Genomic DNA, 21,286 nt, shown 5'->3' on the forward strand with positions numbered 1-21,286 from the left:
AGGAAAAGTGACATACATAAGCACAATCCTCTAGTTCAGTGGTTCTCAACCTGTGGGTCATGACCCTTTGGGGGTCGAACGACCCTTTCACAGGGGTCACCTAAGACCATCGGAAAACAAAAAGATATTTACATTACGATTCATAACAGAAGCAAAATTACAGTTATAGAGTAGCAACAAAAATAATTTTATGGTTGGGGGTCACCATATGAGGAACTGTATTAAGGGGTTGCAGCGTTAGGAAGGTTGAGAGCCGCTGCTCTAGTTGCTGACGTTATTTCCCATGGGGCACAGGCTGACAATTATGATATCGCCGTGCTGTATACTGGAATTAACAATTAAGTAAATGGATGGCAGATGGTGGGAGCCAGGTTTCTCACTGTTGGAGTGGGCGTTTACAGATATGCAAGGAGAGGAGGCTAGGATGGTCCACACATTAACAAATTATAGTTGGAGACAGTATGAACTCATGTTTAGTGTAACTTACATGTACAAATATTTATAGGTATGTGTGTACACAGTCATGTATTTCCTTGCTTTGTCAGCTGAAAGGGCCTAAAAGCAATGACACCCCAGCAGCAACAGGCACAGCTCACACCCAGATTTTGGTATCTAATACCATCCTCCATTGAAAGAAACCAGGACTCCTTAAAGAAATGGTTGTTCTAGCAATGGGGCAGGAAGCATCCAAGCTGAATCTGGGGCATCTTATAGAAAGTAAGTTAATGCTAAAAACAAAACAAAACAGAAACAACAAAACCACCACCACCCACAATACTGAGGGTATGCCAAAGAGATGACACAGGAGCCAACTGGGGGAAAAAAAAACTCCCAGTGGCCAAAGCTGGAACATTTGAGCACCAAAATACATTTAGTAGTATTGAACTAAACCAAAGTATAAAATATATATCCATGAGTCCACACTGATATAAATAAATGAGTGAATAAACAAACAAATCATTAAAGAGATAAATCTCCTACACAGAACTCCAAGTAATTTCTGTAGATACTCGGCCGTCAAGGAGGTACAAAACTCCTTACTCCTGTGTGGACTGCGCAAAGAGTTCAGCAGGAAAGGAGGGAAAAAAGAAGAACTTGACCCCAGAGGACCCAAACACAACCTCAGCCAGGTGATTAAACTTAACATAAACAGTACTACGTCACGTGGATACTATGTATCCTTAGTTCAATGTGATGAAAATGGATTTTTACCTCTGTAAAAAACCCATGAACTCAAACTTAATCATGAGAAAAACATTAGACAAATCCCAGTTGAGAGACAATCTACAGAATACCTAAGGAACACTCCTCAAAACCGCCAAAGTCATCAAAAAACTAAAAAAGTCTGAGACATTGTCACAGCCAAGAGGAACTGAAGAAGACATGACAACAAAATGCAGTGTAGTATTCTAGATGGCATCATGGAACAGAAAAAGGGCATTAGGTAAAAACGAAGAAAATCTGAATGAAGTGTGGACTTTATTTATTGATTCATTATTTGTGACAAATGTACCATATTCTTCTGTGATGTTAATAATAGGAGGAACTGGGTATGGGTTTTGTGAGAACTCTATGTATTACCTTTGTAATTTTGGTAAATCTAAAATTATTATAAAAATAAACTTTATTTTGGGAAAAAAACACCAACTAACCAATATGAAAATTAGCAGAAAACATAGCCTGTAATGAGAAAAATCAGTCAAACAGAAACAAACCCAGAAGTGGCACAGATGATAAAATTCCTAAACACACACATTTACCGATTATAAGTACGCTCCGTGTGTTCAAGAAAGTAAATAAAAGCATGAGCATGATGTGGAAAGAACAGAGGACATGAAAACATCTCATTAAAACTCTTAGAAATTAAAGAGATAACATGAAATGAAAAATAAGCTGAATGGAGTTAACAGCCAATTCTACATGACAAAAAAAATAAATCAATAAAACTAGAAGACATAGCAATAAAAAATTGATACTAGTAGAGAGAGAGAAAAATGAGAATTAACAGAGCATCAGTGACCTTGAAGGAGAGCATTGAGCAGTCTGACAGACTTGTAACTACAGGTCAAGAAGAAGAGAAAAATTTAAAGAAATAATATCCAAAAATTTCCCAAATTTGATAGAAAGTATAAACCCAAAGATCCAAAAACTTCAAGAACCCCAAGCAGAATAAACCAAAGAAAATCATTCCAAGTAGCATTTTAATCTAATTCTTGAGATTCAGTGAAAAAATCTATAAAGCAACCATAGGTTGAAAAAGAATTAAGTACAGAGGAAAAAAGATAAGAATGACAGCTGAGCTCTCCTCATAAATATGTAAGCTCATCACAATGTAAAGATATCTTTAAAGTATTCAAGGAAAAAAGGGTCAACCTAGAATGCTTTATCCAGTGACAATATCTTTAAAAATAAAAACAAATAAAGGTGTTTTAGATAAACAAAAGCTGAGAGGATCCATCACAAGCAAAGCGGAACTATTAAAAAATTTAAAAGAAGTATCTCAGACAGAAGACAAATCATACAAGATGAAAATCTGGATCTGTACAAAAGAATAAAGAATGCTAAAAATGGCAAATACATTGGTAAATATGAAATATATCATCTGCCTAAAGTAAAAGTAATCACAATATATTGGGAGGTTAATAGGATATGCAGAGCAGAAACACATGACAGCATGGGCCGGCCAAGTGGCTCAGTTGGTTAAGAGCACATGCTCCTAACAACAAACCTGCCGGTTCCACTCCTGCTACACCCACCCACAACTAAGATTGAACCGGGCACCTTGAGCTGAGCGGCCACGAGCTACCAACGGGCGAACGGATGGCGACTAGACTTGGAGCTGAGCTAGCTGTGCCCTCCACAACTAAGATTGAAGGACAACAACTTGGCTGTTCCCCTTCCCCAATTTCCCCCCCCAAAAAAAAAATAAAAATAAAACCAAATGAAAACAATAACACAAACGATGGGGGGTGGAAGTATAATGTAAGTTTCTTGTGCATGACGTAAAGTGGTATGATGCTACTTAGAGGAAGGCTGGGTTAAGTTCAAGCTGTATACTGTAAATCCTGCAGCAATCACCAAACAGTGATATCTTCATTGCACCTTCCCAGTCTGTCCTACCCAGGACCCACCCAGGACCCGCCCTTATACACGTTAATAATGAGTTCTCATTTCTCCTTAACAGCTTATTAAAACTATCTTCCCTCTAGTTTGTCAGATATTTTCTTAAGGAGCCCAAGGGGGTCCCTTGTCAGTCACTACAACTGCTAAATTAAATACCCATGGGTCTTTTCTTATGGTAGAATAGTATCCCGTGGGTATTTCATTTAGCAGTTGTAGTGACTGACAAGGGACTCGCTCGTACTGCCCTCTGTGGCAACACAGATGGGTTTTGAGATTATTATGCTAAGGAAAATAAATTAGACAGAAAAAGTCAAGAACCACATGACTTAACTCATCTGTGGGATATAAAACTGAAAACAACAAAGGGACAAACAAATGAAGAAAAACTCATAGACACAGAAAATAGTTTAGCTGTTACCAGAGGGTAAGGGGGGAGGGGAGATGGTAGAAGAGGGTAATGGAAGGAGAATTGACTCTGGGTGGTGAGCACACAATGTGATATATAGATGATGTATTACAGAATTGTACACCTGAAGCCTATGTAACTTTACTAACCATTGTCACCCCAATAAACTTTAATTAAAAAAAAGAAAAAAATACCCATGGATTATCACATTTGACTCATAATTATTAAACTAGAACTTTAAAATTGCCTAACCAGAACTTTAAAATTATTTTAATTACCTTATGCCATTACAAATATATACAATAAATAAATTACATTTCATGTATTTGTGCTATACCTTCTTCAAACCCAACAGAAGCCTTTGGTCAAAAGTAAAAAAATTCCAACTTGATCTGAAGTAGGAAAGCAATCAAAATAAAAATTATTCATGCTCATACTTAACAGTAAACCTGACTGTTCCTTTCCATTTTTTACACTAGCATAACTTGCATTATATATGGAGGCTTAGCACTAGAACCTGCAGACACGGTATAGCTCCAGTAAATCAGACTGTCTGTACCATCTTTTAGAAAGCCTTGTTTTCAGGGTGGGTTTTTTTTCTTTTCTTTTCTTTTCCGAAGTGAAGTCCTCAATAAATGTCACTTTGAATCTTCTTCAAATATATTCAATCCTTATCTGGCTGTTGCCCCCTCCATCCTAAGAAAGTATCATAAAAGTACTGGTTTAAGATTCAAGAGCTGATACTGTGCATTATGTGTAAAATGTTTGCATTCTTGGTAGGTAGAACATCTTCCTGGCAAACTATTCTACAGCAAAACTCTTTATGACAATTGCCATTTTCCTCCTGATTCTAATCTTAAAATGTGAATGAGAATGTGGCCTTACCCGGCACCCTGTCATATCCCAGATAATTGATCACAGGTCATTTGAATAGAACACCTTCAAAACCTTAAGATCTCTGAGTTTTCCTGGAGCTTGACACAGCCCCCACCTGCCTTCTGCTGTTGTGCAACGTATATTCTTTCTTGCTTGGAAGGAACTTGATTTTGTTTGAGGGCTAATCACTTGAGATGAAGCATATAACAGAGTTTTATTAAAATGTCATTTAAAGTAAGACACTTGCGTCAAATACGAGTACGAGAAGTATTCTACAGAAATTCTTTGTCAAGCAAAGCAGCTCACACAAAATATACCAAAGAGATTTCTGCTAATCTTATCATTGTAGGCAACAGTTCCTTTTACACTTTTATACTTAAGTAAAATGCTTTTCCTTTTCCTTTCTGTTTTTTAAACTAAAAGTCCTATTTTGCCCAGTATACAAAAAAAAAAAAAATCCATTAACTACTGAAATTCTAATGTGATATCAAATGTATATTAATTTAATTCAAAAATGTTTGATTCTATAAGGGTAATTTTATGCTTTGCACCACAATAACTTAAGCATTGTGACAATATTAATATTTACGCGAGGCTCTACTTTGGGCAGACACAGAGCTAAGTGCTTTAGAGGCACTGTGTCATCTCAGGCTCCCAGACACCCGAGGAGGAAGGCAGAGTCCTGACCCACATGGCAGACCCGACCCAGCGGCCGTTGAGGTAGGAGGCCGTCCGTCCAGGAGCGGCTGAATTCTGAACCTCAGATTCCGGAGTTCTCACCCACAAAGCGATGCTGGATCCGCAGGTGAGCCTCCCCATGAAATGGACAAGTAGAAGTGAGCATCCAAGCGGCGTGCTGGCCTTGTGGGCTCCTGGACCCAGATCTCGGAGGAAACGTCAGGACTCACAAGCCGCTCGTCTTCCAGGGCTCAAATCCAGGTTGTTACCAGAATTGTTTTTTTTTCTTCAGAATTCATTCTTCAAACAAAATGACTGGTGAGATCCCAATACAGGAGGCATAAAAACAGAACTGCTCTGGTGAGACACAGGCTGGGAGAGAGCTGAAGACGCCCACGCAACCTCCCACCAGAGTGGCCCCGAGGCAGCTCCTGCCACCAGAGGTGTGGAGAGCGGAGTTGGAAAGTCACTAGATCATCCGTCAGGCCAGGCCGGTGCCCTGGGGGCCTCTCAGAGCTCCCATCTCAGCCAGAGAGCCTGCTGCAAACCACTGGTCTGCCCACAGGCCCGACAGCAACCCTCCCAGAACACGGCACCCAGGCAGGTCCAGGCTGCAGGCCGAGCAGTTCCCAAGGTGTGGTTTCTGGCTCCTCACAGAGAACTTGCTGGAAATGCAAATCCTCAGTTCCGACTCCAGGCCGATTGAATCAGAAGCTCTGAGACTGGGGCCCAGCCTTGGGTGTTTCACAGACTTTGGGGCGATTCCAATGCCCACCCACGCCTGAGAACTCCCCTAGAAATGGAGAGTAAGCATGTTCTGAAATCGGCAGCTGAGAGAAGAAGAGAACCCAGCATTTTCTGTGGCCACCCCTGGAGACAAAGCTGCCCGTTAACCCCATTGGGCCATCACCCCAAGGTTAATGAGTCCACCCCATCGGGGGCTTAAGAACCGCATGTGAGCATCTCTTCTGGTCTCTAGGAAGCTCCAGGAAGCCACACAGCAAAGACACAGACACAGGTGGAGAAGTGCCTTCAGCCAGAGAGAAACTAGCTGAGCTGTACAAACAAGGAAGCGAGGCCAGCGAGGCCTCAGACGCAGGGACGTTTTCACTGGGTGAACCCTGAGCTGCCGGGAAGAGTGAGGAGGAACTTTCCAGGACAACAGGGAAGCTCTGGTGTCCAAACTTCCCTCCAGCACCTGCACACACCCTGGGGTCCTGGTTGGGGCACAGCTCAGCAGGGAGCATCTTCTCTGAACTTTTGTTTCAACAGCTCTACTGAACTCTTCACTCATTTACAGTGTACAGGTCAGTGGTCACTGTGTATTCCAAGAGCAACCATTTCAGAACTTTTTCACAGAGCTTTGGCATTTGTCGTGTGGCCCGTGGGCAAGGAAGACCCCCTCTGAACATGCTCACTAGGCAGCCGGGTTGACTGGTTACCTAGATGGGCATAGAGGCCCCAGGAAAGTGCTCTCAGCAGAGAGAGACCTTGCCAATGCATAAATTATCAGCCACTTTTGGGACCCAAAAAGAAAAAGAGCAAAAGGCTATCTGCCCGGAAGTCTGATACTCTTGACATCGACCTTAGCCCTCATGAGGTGACAGGTTTTGACCGAGGTGGGGTGGGGATAGGGAGATCCAGCTACACCTGGTACAGTCTCAACACTCAAACTCTAGTCATCAAAGGGGCTTCTTCTGTTATAGAAAATGGATCTACTTTGCCCCCAGACCCCAATGCTGGGCTGAGACACGTTGCCCATGCCAACACTGGGACAGACTTGGGCAAAATCCCACAGCAAGCAGAGGCAACCAGTGCCTCTTCCTGCGGACAGAGGACAACAACTCAAAATGTTGACACAAAACCCACACATGGTGTGGGCCCAACAGACAAGCACTGTCCAACTGAATGCATATTTACTAAAGACTTGGGGGAGGGGGGGGTCCCTAAGTCATGAAATAATTAGGCCCAGAGAGAGATGTACTATAAAGCTAATGAAGCCTAAACCTCTGGGGTCTTTCACTTGCATGGACCCTTTCCAAGGCTTGGCAAGGGGTCTGAGCAAAGTGTCCACATGGCCAAACATTTCCTTATGAAATCTGCAAACAATAATGAACCCCAGGTTGTTAGGAGAGCACCCTCTTCCCTGTCCCGCTCCCCTCTGTCCACCTCCCCGTGTCTGGTGGTAATACAGACACTGGACCAAAGGGACGGTGAGTTGAAAATACGTTCGGTTTGGTTTGAGAAGGTAAATGTATGCGGTCACTCCTGTGTGTAACTGAGGTACTTCTAGCCCCGCCCCTTCTGTAGCAATTGCTTCTGGGGATCCTCCTACGTGCTGGGCTCACTCCCGGTCACACAGGTTCGGGGTGAGGTCCTACAGCCAAATGAACATGCCCTCCAGGGGAGGAGGCTGAAGTGTATAGACCTAGCACTAGTCTGGGGAAAATTCTTCCAAACACCACATTTTTCAAATCTTAAGCACAGGATTTTGGATCTCATTGACGTCCAATTAAAACAGAAGTTTTCACCTGTCAAAAACGTACTCAACAAGCAGTGTATAGCATCATAAACACACCATACATTTCTCTTTTTTTTTTGCAGCAAATCACATGAAATAAAATTCTTGGTTTGTAGACCACAAACACGAGGTATTGCTACAAACAGCAAGCGTAGCTGAGGCCGAGCGGCATGTGTTTGCATTCCTCACGCACACCTGCGCTCCCACTGCGCCCTCCCTCCCAGAGCCTGACAGCTCCAGATAAGACGGCGTGCAAAAGTGCTACCCACGGAGCCGAGCAGCCTGGAGAAATAAATGTTCCAGGGAAAACCTTCTACTGGTATCCCATCAATAATTCAATAGTTGTCACATAAGAATAACTTGATTACACAATTTTGAGGCTCGATTGAACAGAGAGGCAATTTTTAAATGCTTTTGAATAGCTCGTGTTTGCCTTAATTTCAGATAAATTTTCCACTTTTTCTCTACAATTATTGATCATCCCCCAAATCAAATACAATGGAAAGCAGGGATCCTAGAAGCTTAAAGAAGGAAATTGGAATAACGAAGATTGGCAGGGTCTTCAAAATGTTAAAAACGGCCCTCCTATATTACAACAATGAAATCAGAAACTGCTGGGTGGAATGGTATGCAGAGCCATCTCAAAAAGAATCATGATAGCCAAAAAAATATTGATACTAAAAGTGACAGCAAAAGTAATAAATAAGATTAGGAGAATCAGACTCACACACACAAAACAGAATTTCCAAGCAGAAAACGATTTCTACTGTCAGCACAATCTCATTTTAATGAACGTGTTGACTTTCGTAAGTACCATGAACCCTTATCCTGGTCTGCTACATGCTGTGAACGCAAGTTTTTCACCCCCAAAATCATAATCTCAATTTACAGAGAATCAGACAGAACATATGAAGATTTTGTTAAAATGCTTCTCAGACAGGGATTATAAAACAAATTTAAATATGAGCAGATTGCTATAAGATCTTGGCTGGCTTACTGCACAAGTGAAGAATGCATATATTGGGGGTTTTGTTGATATCATTAAATAGTTTTAATGAGATACGCATTACTTACATGAGGTAAGTTTTCAGACTGAATTTAATGCACGAAGAACTCTCAAAATTCCCAAGACTTCACGGAACACACCGAGGCTATGTTTACTTGGATTACACGTAAATTGAATTAAGATGTACTTTACCATTGCCTTGAAGAACAGACAAGAAAGAACACACAGTATTATCTTGAAGTAGTAAAAAGAGTAGTTGAGGGTATTAAATTGTTAAGTGAAAAAGGTTTACTGATCAGAGATCACAATGAAAAGTGATGCTCTTCAAATAACAGAGATTTCAGAGAATCAGTAGGCTGTTAGATTTGATCCATTTTTACATGAATGCTTGAAAGACTTTCAAAATGAAAGGACCAATGCGTCTTACCCAAAACAGCTCATGAAGAATTAATCAAAATAAGGGAAAACTTGTGCAAAATGAAGTGGAAAATCAAATAAACAAACCAGACATCAAATAAAACTCTATAGCTTCAGAGTCTACAGCAGTGAATTGCTTTGCGCATGCCATCCTGCATGCTGCTCTAAGCTAGAAAACCAATTTGCTATGCAGAAAGCCAATATTAAACTGTTTTGCCAAAATCCATTTGAAATTAAGGCACATGCAAGAGTAATGTAGGTGCGGTTTTGGCTTTTCAACAGAGTGAATGAAGTTCTGGACAACAGTAACCCACATAGCACATTTGCAACCGGTCAATGACAACAGGACTGATAGGAGGGACGATAAGGTTTCCAGCACTCTCAAAACATCAGTAAGCATTTCAAACATTCTGCAGCAAGCTCATCCCTAAATTCCACACATAGGTGTGTCTCCACATACCTGGAGTTGAGGCCTTCAGAATTTTGCAAGAGCTATGCACTCCTCTTGGGTTTCTTACGTTAGATGTAGTATTTTAAACACCCATGCCAAATTGCATTTTTCTCGTTGAGTCTAAGGAGAGCGAGATGGTTTGCCCATTATAAAGCAGTGCCACCTTGTAACACAACAATATTTTAAAGTACAATAACATTTGAACAACCCTGAAAAACTTTTCCTATCAAAAGGAAAACTTGAACACAAGCAAGACACAGAAAGTTTATTTAAAAAGTGAATAAAGGTTGCACAATATTATGTGATTCCATTTATATGAAATGTCCAGAATAACAAATCCATAGAGATAGAACATATATTAGTGTTTGCAGGGGCTGGGAGGAGAAAGGGATGAGAAATGACTGCTAATGGGTGTGGGACTTCTTTTGGGAGTTACAAAATGACATTAGATAGTGGGGATAGTTACACAACTTTGTGAATATATTTTAAAACCAATGGATTATATACTTTTTTAAAGGGTGCACTTTATGACATTTGAATTATTTTTAAATATTTTAATACTTTAAAAATTAACAAAGGTTTACAGAACAATGCAAAAAAAATTAACAAAGGTTGACTATGCCACTTTAACTGCAATGTGGAGAAACAACTTTAGACTAGTTCAGTAAAAAATTAAAAATTTCAGATTTGGATGTATATAAAAGGTTTCAAGTTATTTATTAAATACTGTAGAAAATGCAGAAAATTATTAGAACATGAAACAAAAGTGATTTAAAATGAGCAATGGATATAATAGAAATTATTCTGAAATCGTAAGAGAAAATTTTTCAGATCTCAATAAAAGCAATAATTAAAGGGAAAGGAAATTTTTCAAATAGAATGAACAAAAAATTTTTAAATATGCTCTTGGATTTTTTTGATAACCTGCATAATAAACAAGAGAATCATATGAACACATTGGGAAAATACTAAATTTTTTGCTGGATTTTAATAAAAAGCAATTTAAAGATAAAATGAAACTCATAATGGCCGTTGTGAAGACATCAATGACAAACCATTTAATAACAAGTATCCTTGATTCGGTGAGTATTTATGACTACCATGGCCCAAGAAAAAGGGAAACAGTCATGCAGGAAGGAAACCTAGTGAAAGTTTTGGCAAACTTGACAGCAAAATCCTAGAAAAGTAGATGGTATTACCAACAATGAGTTGCAAGGCTGAAACTCTTCTAAACCATTTTTTAAAATTCAATCAACCAAGAGGGTTAAGAAAAAAAAAATTCAATCAACCAAAGACTGAATTAGCTTTCTACGTTTTCTTTTGAGAGCTAGAGTAAGCCATTATATTGTATTTAACCTGCTCCCTTTTGTAGAACGTTCAGAATATTTCCAGTTTTTTCCTATTATAATCAGCGATTCAGTGTATGTTCTATGTACATATACCATTTCATTCATGGAGGAATGTAGCTGTAGGATAAATTCCTAGAAGTACAATTGCTAAGTCAGAGAAGATAGGTGTTTAAATTGGTTAATAGGATGCCCCCTCCATGACCCAGCAAAAACCACGCCTACTACCCTACCCTCAGGAATATGGTGTGTTGTCAATTTTGTAGGTCATTGTAAAATGGTATCTCCTTGGAGCATTTGATATCCTGCTTCCCAGCAACTGACATCAGTTTTGGCTCAAATAAACTCTTATAAAAATACAAAAAAAAAAAAAAAGGTATCTCCTTGTCATTTTTAAATACACTTCCTTTAGAGCAGTCTTAGGTTCACAGCAAAATTGCACAGAAAGTACAGAGAGTTCCCCTGTACTTGCCGTTTGCATCTATCCACATCCCACATTTGTTTCAGCTGATGAACCTACCCTGACATGTCATTACCACCCAGAGTCCATCGTTTACATTAGGGTTCATGCTGGGTGGTGGACATTCTGTGTGTTTGGTCAAACTCACGATGACATATATGCACCAATACAGTGTCATACAGAATAGTTTTACTGCCCTAAAAATCCTCGTGCTCTGCCTGTTCACCCCTTTCTCCCCGCTAACACCTGCCAACCACTGATCCTTTTAGTCTCTCCATAGTTTTGCCTTTGCAGATTGGCTTCTTTCACTTAGTGAGATGCATGTAAGTTCCCTCCATACATTTTCATGGCTTGACAGCTCGTCCTTTTCAGCACTGAATAATATTCCATTGTCTGAATGGACCACCGTGTATTTCTCCATCCACCTACTGAAGGCCAGCCCCACAGAATTTTCAGCACCCCCTCGCTTTTCTGGTACAGCTGATGTCCTAGGCTCACCTTGTACTTTCCATGCCCCAATATTAGTATCCCATCTGCTAAGCCATTTTTCCTACTTCCTCAAGATGTTTAGAATCCAAGATCTGACACTAGGCGCTCACTCCTACTGGGCAGTCATTGTTTCTAGGACTTTTCAGAAGAGAGCAGGGTTTTCTTTTTTAAATCATGACTTCATACTGATGACTTGAATTCAATTCCAACGTGACAATATTATTTTGTTCCCTCCACATTTATACCTCCCTTCTTCCACAGTAAGAATTGCAACAGCATCAACAATATGTTCTCAATTGCTCACCGAATCTACAAGAAATTGTAGAAATGAATTTTTTCTGTGTGGTTTGTTAATAATTTAATCAATTGTTTCTGGTTGCATTAAGTTTTAGGTTTTTCCATCCTTGTAAATTTAATTTTATGTTTTGAGCATGTAAAACATTAACACAGTTTAACACCCAACTGTTAAAATATACTTTACAGGTAGTTTGAAGTCTCACTCTCTACATATTTCTTCTCTCCTATTCCCACTCATCTTGGGTTCAGTGTTTGATGTATTCTTTTACTTATTGTTTGAAAATATATACATACACACAAATGGCAGCATACAATTTATATCTTGCAGCTTGCCTTTTTTCACTTAATATATCATAGAAATTACTCCACGTCAGTTCATGGAGATCTTTTGTTTGTTTGTTTGTTTTATAGTTGCATGGTACTCCACTGTGTGGTTGTATTGTTGTTTATTCATCCAGACTTTTATGTATGGGAAAAACCCTGAAATATTAAAGTTCATACATAAAATAAAATTGATAGAGGTCTTCCCACATCTGACAATTCTCAAAATTTGCACAATGCCAAAAAAAAAGCTGTGAATTGGAATTTTTTGTAAACTGTCAGTGATTTAAAATTGCAAATTAAAAGTTTAATGAGACACCACTACACAGACACCAGGAAGTCTAAAATTAAAAAGACAGACAAGACCAGGTGCTGGTGAAGAAGTAATGGGCGCTCTCATACACTGTCAGTGAGAGTATAAATGGAAACTTTGAACACCTGTTTGGCAACATCCAACCAATAATTGGTCGTATGCTAACCTATGACCCAACAATTACACTCTTCATTACACACTCAGAGGAAATGCCTACTTATGTTCACCAAAAGCCATGCATCACAATGTTCATAGTATGATTCATAGCAGCCAAAATCTAGAAACTACCCAAGTGCCCATTAACAGTGGAATAAATAAATGAATTGTGGCCCATTCACAAAGGGAATAGCAATGAGAATAAAGGATCTGCAACTATGTACAACAGTAAAAATGAATCTTACAGATATAATGTTGGAGAGAACAAGCCAGTTCCAAATAAGTATAAACTGGGTTCCAGTCACACAAAGTTCAAAATCAGGCAAAACTGAGTTCCACTGTTAGAAGTCGGGGCAGTGGAGTGGGTGCGGTGCCTGGAAGCCGGTGAGGAGGTCCTCTGGGTACTGGCAACATTCCGTTTCTCGACCTGGAGTCTGGATGCACAGGTGTGTTTAGTGCATGAAAATTCAGCACACTATATGCTACTGATATATCTGTTTCTCTGCATACATGGTGTACTTCAATTAAAAGTATGTTTTAAATTTCGGTGCAGTCATGAAGTAAAAGAACCAAAATCACTAAATTCAATTAAACATCTAAAAAAATGGGAGTACAAAAATAGAAGCCAGGATGATTATCTCAGATTCAAAAGTGTTGAGATTTTAGGTCAAAACCACAGGCTTGTGAAGTCTGGTATTTGAGCTTTAAAGTGAGTGTAGTTTTCATTCAACTCTCTGATATTTTTATCTTAATATAAAAATATTTCAATGGATATACTAACACGTGAAACCGACGCTCCAGGAAGAGCGACCTGCTTTTCCTGCAGTTTGCAAACCTACCATCAATTGTGCTACAGAACGATGCGGCCAGCGAAGATCAAGAAAAGTGTGCCAACTTTCCCCTGCCGGTGGCCTTCATTAGCTCAAAACAAATTGCAATTCTTACATAAGAGAATAAGAACACTATGCAAGAAACCTAACAATTTGGGACTAAAAAAACTTAGTAACTATATAATGGAAAGACTCCATTCTAGCCACAAAATTATAAAAATCATTGTTATACAAAAGGTGATACAATGACATGCAGTCAAAATATATAGGGACAAGCATAACAGAAATGTTTTGGGCAATTAGTTAATAATGTTATCGGGTTGTTGGAAAAGTCATGACATATTTTTTCTGTTTTTCATTGCAAAAATGCGTCATGACTTTTCCGACAACCCAATATTTTTCTGGCTTTGGGCAACATTTATGGTATTTGTCAGCTAGTTATATTTTTAATTAGTTGTGTTTTGTCAATCTAAATAAATATACACCTTCATAACCAATTTGTGTTTATAATTTGTGTTCTTTTTCTTATAGAAGGCTCTCCAAATTGCTTCAGAACCAATAAAATCTTGATCTAACCTTGGTCTACCCCTGAATGGGGTTTAAGCTATTAGCAAGCCTTCAGTCTCTGACAATATTAAGTATTGTCTGGGAGGCAGGGCTGTGGTCTAACATACCACTGGCAAGGAAGAACTAGGAGACAATTCACATGAATTTACGGTAGTCATTCACATAGTCACTCATCAAACAGTTAAAGGCCTGCTGGGTGTGAGGCTCTGGGCTAAGCTATGGGGACCCAGTGGTGAGAGAGCAGACATGGCCTCTGCCTTCACGAAGCTTACAGTTCCCTGGGGCGGAGATAAGAATCGACCATCAATGCAGCCAAGGAACATGACCCAGAAAGCGATTGCAGAGTGAAATAGGATGACTTCCAGCTAGGAATGCACCATGCAGGGAAAACCGCCCCAAGGCAGGGTGTGTCTGTCAAAACAGGAGGCAGAGGGAGGGAGAAAGAGGCCCTGCCAAACCCCCAGGCAGAGGGGATGGGTGCCAGCTGGACTCCAGCGCTGCATGGACCTGGAGGACAAACAGGGTGGTGCTGGGCCCCACACCAGGGAGGCCTGTGGCTACTACCTGCAGGGTGGGCACCAACTGAACTTGAGCTGCACCAGTTGTCACCTAGCGATTGGCAGCGTGCGTTGTGCACAGTCAGACTGGTGTGGAATCCTGGTTCGGCCACATTCCAGCTACCTTTGGAATGTCTCTACCTCGTCTGCCAAAAAAAGGGCACGCGGGGAGCTGAGTTACTGTATGATATGCTGGTAGGTGCTCTGTGCAGAGTTTAGCACGCAGTGCAAAACAAACAGTAGCTACCCTCGTTTTGGTCCTCCCCTGCCCTCCTCCATCCATTCGTTCCTTCCACTGGGTTCTGAGATCAGCTTAGTTCATCCAGCACTGGAATTCTGCCCACAACTCCATCCCTGTGCATAGCCAGGCGTCCCTGAGACCTTCATCTGCCGGCCCAACATTGCCACCTACTGCCTAGGCTGCAGCCCCTCAGAGCTTCAGCTGTCTTTACCCGCCTCTCCGTGAGATGCTGCTGGCCAGCCTGGCTGGATCGCCCGGAGGAGCTGTGTGCGTGACCTGTCCCACTGCGTCTGTTTACCACGTAGCCTGTCCCACCTCTAACGAGCCTGCTCTTTAGTCACAGACGGAAATCAGGCGCAATCTCCTTCTGTCCAGTCTCCTCCCTCCCAGCCAGGTTGTGGCTGTCATCTCCCGTTGCGCTGACAAGCCTTTGCACGGCTATTGCTGACTTCTAATTTACCGCGGAAAAGGGAACTAGAAAGTCATGCTTATAAAAAATTATGTATTGAATAACAGCCATAGCAAGGCTCAGAGTAAAGTCTGGGGTTCTATTCCAGATAAACTGACTACTACAAGAACTTGAAGGGTTTTTCTTTTACCTCCCTGCTAAGACCACATTCCAAAGTCAAACGTGCCATCAAATCTCCACCTCCAAAAGCTGAAATCTCACCACATCTCGAAAGTTTATGACATCCCTTGTCTACACGGGTTTTCACAAACATTTCAACCAACATTTATGAAATGCTACAGACAAGAGGACACTGTTCTACAATAGATAACTTCACTGGCTAGGGCCTTCGCTTTTCTCCTTGGCTATGTGCAGTCAGCCAGTCTGTTTGTCTGTCCCTCTCCCTTGCGCCCCAACAGCTCTGAGGAGTTGCTGTTTCCAGCCTGGGAAGACCACAACCCCGGGCACCTTTGCTTAGCTTTTTGTTGTTGATCCTCTCAGCCTCATGCACTGGCCCCCAAGGCCTCACACTTAATACGTTAACATTGAACTTGCCTTTTGCCCCAAATCAACGCCCCTCCAGACTAGTTCTTTGCTGTCTCGGATAGGCCGTGGTTCCCCACCCTCCCACCCTGGATCGCTCTTGTTCTCTCTCTCTAAGCTGTTCAGCTATTTGCAGTCTTCATCTCCCACACCCACAGTCAGGGGCTGGTTGATTCCTGCTTCTGTCCCATAGGCAGAGGACCGCGCGACTTGAGCAAATTATCAGCTCTGCTCCGTTTCACCACCACGAAATGCCCTGTGGCCTGATGCCCTCACTTTGCATGGGGAATATTCCCCAAGCTCACCCTCCTCCATCCGCCACTCTCAGCTCTGTGCCGTTTGCTTCTGTCCTGTCCCTTGAAACCTACCCTCCAAGCATCGTACTCTTTCTGAAACTGAGGCCCTCCCCAGTTATAGCTGCATAATAGCTCATGTGCGTTCAATCCAAAACCCTATCAAGCACCCCTGATACCACCATTTACCTTCCCATCTATCAGAGAAGACAGACAGACACGGGTTGTATTTAATCTTGTAACCAGAAAATTCATAAATTTGTTGACATTCGATTATGTGCATCCCTAATACCATGCTGAGTGGTAAGTAGGAATTCACTGCAGAAGAATGGCAAACCTAAGGCAGATTTCATCTTTTTTGCATCTTGCCTAGTAGTAGTGCACTGCTGCTCTCAGCCAATGGTACCTTTCCTAGGGAGCAACTGTGCCTTGGCCAGATAGAGGCCCTAGCCAAAAGGGGGCAGCGATAAACTCTCCTCGCCCCTCACTGGGCCAGGAAAAGGCGCACAAGGGCGATGGTACCAAATACACCATCCCCATCCCACCTCCGATTTCTGCCCTGCTACATACGGAGAAGCACAAAGTATCTGCCACCTGTAAAACTACTGACTTATACGTTCTTAAGTTGACTTGAAATTTTATACCATAAGCAAATGGAAAAACCAACATGATTTTTTATCAATAGAAACTAACAATAAAAATAAACATAAAATCATCGATGTTTTAAAATGTTTGTCCAGGGCCGGCCGAGTGGCGTGATGGTTAAGAACTGGCTTGGGACGCCAGAGAGCCCCGGTTCGGATCCCACATATGAGGGCCAGTGAACACTGCCCTCCACAGCTAAGATGCTGAACAACAGCTCAACCTGGAGCTGGGCTGCCATGAGTGGCCGGCGACAGTGTAAGCTGNATGTGTAATAGATGTTCTAGTTTTACCAAACCTTCATGATCTGGCTCCTATTGGCTTTTTCAGCCTTGTCTCTGTCTCTCTCTCTCTCTTGCTCTCTCTTGCTCTCTCTCTCTCTCTCTCTCTCTCTCTCTCTCTCTCTCTCTCTAGCTCTCACTCTCTCTCTCCTTTTTTTTCAACGCCCCTCTCCCCCAGTCTTCCTAGCTTCAGCTTTACTACTAATCTTCCTACTCGAGCCCATACAGCCGGTTCAGGCCCAGGACCTCTGCCTGGAATTCCTTTCCCTCACTGCCCCCTGGTCATTTTACAGCCTAGTACTCCTTCCGACCGGAAGCCTTCTGGCCATCTCCCTCCCCGCTTCAGGCTCAGATCCTAGGGGGGCTGCATTCATTGGTCAACCCCCAACCCCTAGACCAGTGTCTGGAACCTAACAGAAACTGTGAATGAGCGAGTGCATCAAGGCAGTGAGCTCTTAAGGACTGGAAATGTATAGTTGACGCATTTAAATAACATAAACCTGAAGAAATAAAGTTGCTGTTTTTTAAAAAATAGTTCACTTCCATTCATTTCTTCTCTAAATAGAGAACGAACACAGCCTGGCATCCGTTTCACATGAGACAAAATTTTTAGTATTGTAGTCTGTTAATTCTCTTTCAATAGGTTAGATAAAATGTAGACTCCAGAGTTACACGTGCAAATGGCAGGATACTGTATCAAACCAACTCAAGCAAGTATAACTCACAACATGTAAGCTTTCTCCTCAGTTAAAATCTTCTGGTTGGAAACTAACAACCTTTTAAATAAGCCAGCATTTCTCCCAGAGAATGGATGGGGTCTGAGTACTTCCATTTCTGAAATTATAGAGGCAAGACTTGGTTTTAAGAGTCAAACTGCATAAAGGTTTAAGATCTTTTAGGTCTCCACAGAAGACAGTTATTTTAGGAGCAAAAGGGGCAATAAAACATTAACTTAGGCAAGAAAGGCCGAGCACTACGGCGCTAGAGAAGTTTGGGAAAAAGTTAGAGTTCCTGTTAGATCTGCTAACTCCAGAATGCATAACTTTTGCCAAACAATGTGAGAAACAGAAAAAAGAAATCGTGGAAAAAAAAAACTCTTTTGCGTGTCCTACTTCGTAGAACCTCTAGCAATGAATCAAATACACTTAGGAAAACTATTTTTTCTGCTTTTTTTTTTCTTCTCCTTTAAATCGAAGATGGTTGAGGGAGAGAACGGGGTCTCTAATGAATGAATACAAGCCCCAGCCTCGTTGCTTGTTCAATCGCTTACATTTTAGAAGCAGGATGACGATTTACAACTAATGAACCAAACTAACTAAAATAACGACGACAGTACCCGTAACAACTGGATTCGCTGTGGGGTAATTTCAGGAGGGGACACCCCGGGCGCGCTGCACCCTCGCGGCCGCACTGCCGAGCTCGCCTGTCCCTCCGGCTCCCAGCGGACACTGTCCGCGCTCCTGACCCACCCGGACACCCTCGGCAGCACCTGGCGCCCTTCTCTCCCCAAGAGAGAAAAGCGCGAGGGGGGAGAACCGCAGTTTCAGGTCAAAGGCGTTGAAAGGCCCGCACTGGTTCGGGGAGCCCCCCACCCGGCGCCCGCCCGGGCCCCCTTACTCTGGAGCTCCATGGTCAGCCGCCCCGCCCGTGGGCCGAGCCTCCGGCGCCGTCTCCGCCCCTCGTAACGCCTCTCCTCCCCGGCAGGCGTCGCTCGGGTTGTCCTGACAACGCGGGGGGCGGGGCGGGGCGGGGCCAGAGCGACGGCGAGAGGGAGGGACCAAAAGCCGCGAGGACCCGGGCGCGCGCGCTGCCGGGGGACCCAGGGCGGGTGGCGGCGGGTCGCTGGCTGAAGACTGTCCCCGAGGCCCGATCGGGGGTCGCGCCCTCCCTGCTGGCCCTTGTGTCCCCGGCGCAGCCTGTGCCCCGGCCTTCGGGGCGGGGACCTGCGGGGCCCCCCGCGCTGTCCCGAGGCGTCCGTCGGTCCATCGGTCCGTGCGTCCCGCGAGCTCGGCCTGCCCGGCGGGGAAGTGCGGCGGGCCTGGGCCTCCCTCCCCGGACTCGGGAGCCGCCGCTGCAGGTAAAGGCCAGGCCCCGGCGGCCGGAGGGGCGGGCGGGCGGCCCCGGCCACCTGTTGCGGCCTCCCGGGCTCAGCGCGCCCCCCGCAGCCTCGCGGCCCCCCACCCGCCTGTGGGCCCCGGACGCCCCCGCCCGGCTCCCGAAACGCTCCCGGCGGAGGCGGCCTCCCCGCCGCTGCCTCCTGGAGCCTGCGTCCGAGCGGGGGGAGCGAAGCTCTGCACCCCCGCCTCCTAGCGGGGAGCCCTCGGCGGCCCGAGCCTGGGGAGGGGGTCGCCGGCCACATGTACGGGAAGCTCCGAGCAAACCCGAGCCCCTTCCGCCGTCAGCACTGGGCCAGATGTGGCCCTGGAATCGCGGGGCCGGCAGAACTCTGCGCCTGGCGTTGCACTGTCATCCCCGCGTATCACGTTTCGGGCAGTGCGCCCGGTCGGAGCGCTCAGGTCGGGTTAGAGGTTTGTGTCTGTGTTGTTTCGGTCCTCCTGGTTTGCGGTTGAGGGACGGAATCAGCTCACGTTTTGTACCCAAACTTTGTAGGGCTGTTTAACAAATGTAGCATTATCCCACACCCTAGTCCGTGATACTGGTTTTTGAAACACTGTTGCAGGTCGTGCTTTAAGGAAGCTGTGAGGATTACAAGGCAGTTTTTACCTGGTAGGTCGTAAAAAAGAAAATCAAACAATCAGGAGTGTCATAGGTTAAGGAAAAAAAAAGGAACCCTAAGGAGAAGAGAAACGTGGAGGGGAGAGAAGAAAAACGATGGAGGGTGAGTCACAGTGCAGATGGGAGGGAAAGTGCAGGACTGACTTAGTTGCTCCCATCTGGAGATTGTGGCCTCTGTCAATTCCTGCCGCTGCTCTAGACAGCACTTAAAGGAAATGGAAAGAAGAACCCTTTTTGGGTCATGTAAGGGATAACTCATTCTTTGGCACTAAGGAGATTTCCACTCCATAGGCAACAACAAGGACATCAAGGACAATTACTATTAAAGAATCATTCAGACGTTAATTGAACCTGAGAAGCATATATTCTATGATGGAAACCGACATTTATTATATTCCACCAAATTAGGCTTTCCCCTCTCAGACTACGTGACTTTTTCAGATTAATTGTCAAAACAAGAAGCTTTATGTGTGGATATTGACAAGCAGTGTCAATATATACAGAACCCATAACTCCTACGCTAAAATATTAAAGTAATACATTCAGGTTGGAAAGTAAACACTTCATGGGACCGTAACCTACTGTTCTTGAAATGGAGAGACGGGATGCATTTTTAGAGAGAAAGCCTCTAACATCAACAGTATTTCTGTAGTACATGTTCTCAAACTCTGGTTTTCATATCATTAGCAAAATCATGAATTGGTCTCATCCAAGAAAATAGTGATCGCTCATTCGTAGTATCATAATTAAAAATGATGAGATAGTGATAAAAACCTGACATTTATTAACACACAAAAAAGGTGGGGTTGCATTTTCCCAAATGGTAAAGGATTAGACATTTGTATTTAAAAATAAGACAAAGAAACAATGTTGCAGAACTCGATGCTAAAGTAACAAGGGCTCAAAAAATTGGTAGTTGACTGCAGATTTTTAAGGTTGGAAAAATGGAGCTATGTGTTAATGAAGTACTTTATGGTGGTCTAAAAGAATGATTTTATCAGTAGCTATAAAGTTGACATTGAGGAAGTGTAAGTATTGTATTAAAATTTTAAGTAATAGGTAACTTTGACAACAGGGAAAAGCAACATTTGATTTTACGGGATAGTGTACTTGAGGAAGAAACGGCTGGTTGGTAGGTGGAAATGGGGGACGGAAAGGCACTTGTGTCTACAGCAGGGGCAATATGCAGTTTCTTTCCCCCAGCAGCACCTGGTACAATGTAGCGCTTGTTAAATGTCTGTTGAATGAATGAGAAGGGCTTTAGAGAAATTGCTTTAGATAAAGGGAT

General features: G+C 43.1%; 2 protein-coding genes across 2 annotated transcripts in view; one reads left to right on the forward strand and one right to left on the reverse strand.

Annotated features, from left to right (window-relative positions):
* The window catches only part of FANK1 (fibronectin type III and ankyrin repeat domains 1), a 65,045-nt gene extending 46,011 nt beyond the window's left edge, over positions 1 to 19,034 (reverse strand). Inside the window, exon 1 of the mRNA XM_019654207.1 lies at positions 18,880 to 19,034. Within this exon, the coding sequence (XP_019509752.1) occupies positions 18,880 to 18,892 (13 nt within the window). The 5' untranslated portion in view covers positions 18,893 to 19,034. The remainder of the gene's footprint in view (positions 1 to 18,879) is intronic.
* Positions 19,035 to 19,045: 11 nt separating this feature from the next.
* DHX32 (DEAH-box helicase 32 (putative)) overlaps positions 19,046 to 21,286 on the forward strand; it is a 59,293-nt gene continuing 57,052 nt past the window's right edge. The window contains exon 1 of the mRNA XM_019654188.1: positions 19,046 to 19,339. The gene's annotated coding sequence lies outside the window, so the exon portion shown is untranslated. The remainder of the gene's footprint in view (positions 19,340 to 21,286) is intronic.

Source organism: Hipposideros armiger, unplaced genomic scaffold (genome assembly GCF_001890085.2).
Source record: "Hipposideros armiger isolate ML-2016 unplaced genomic scaffold, ASM189008v1 scaffold_216, whole genome shotgun sequence".
Classification (NCBI taxonomy): domain Eukaryota; kingdom Metazoa; phylum Chordata; class Mammalia; order Chiroptera; family Hipposideridae; genus Hipposideros; species Hipposideros armiger.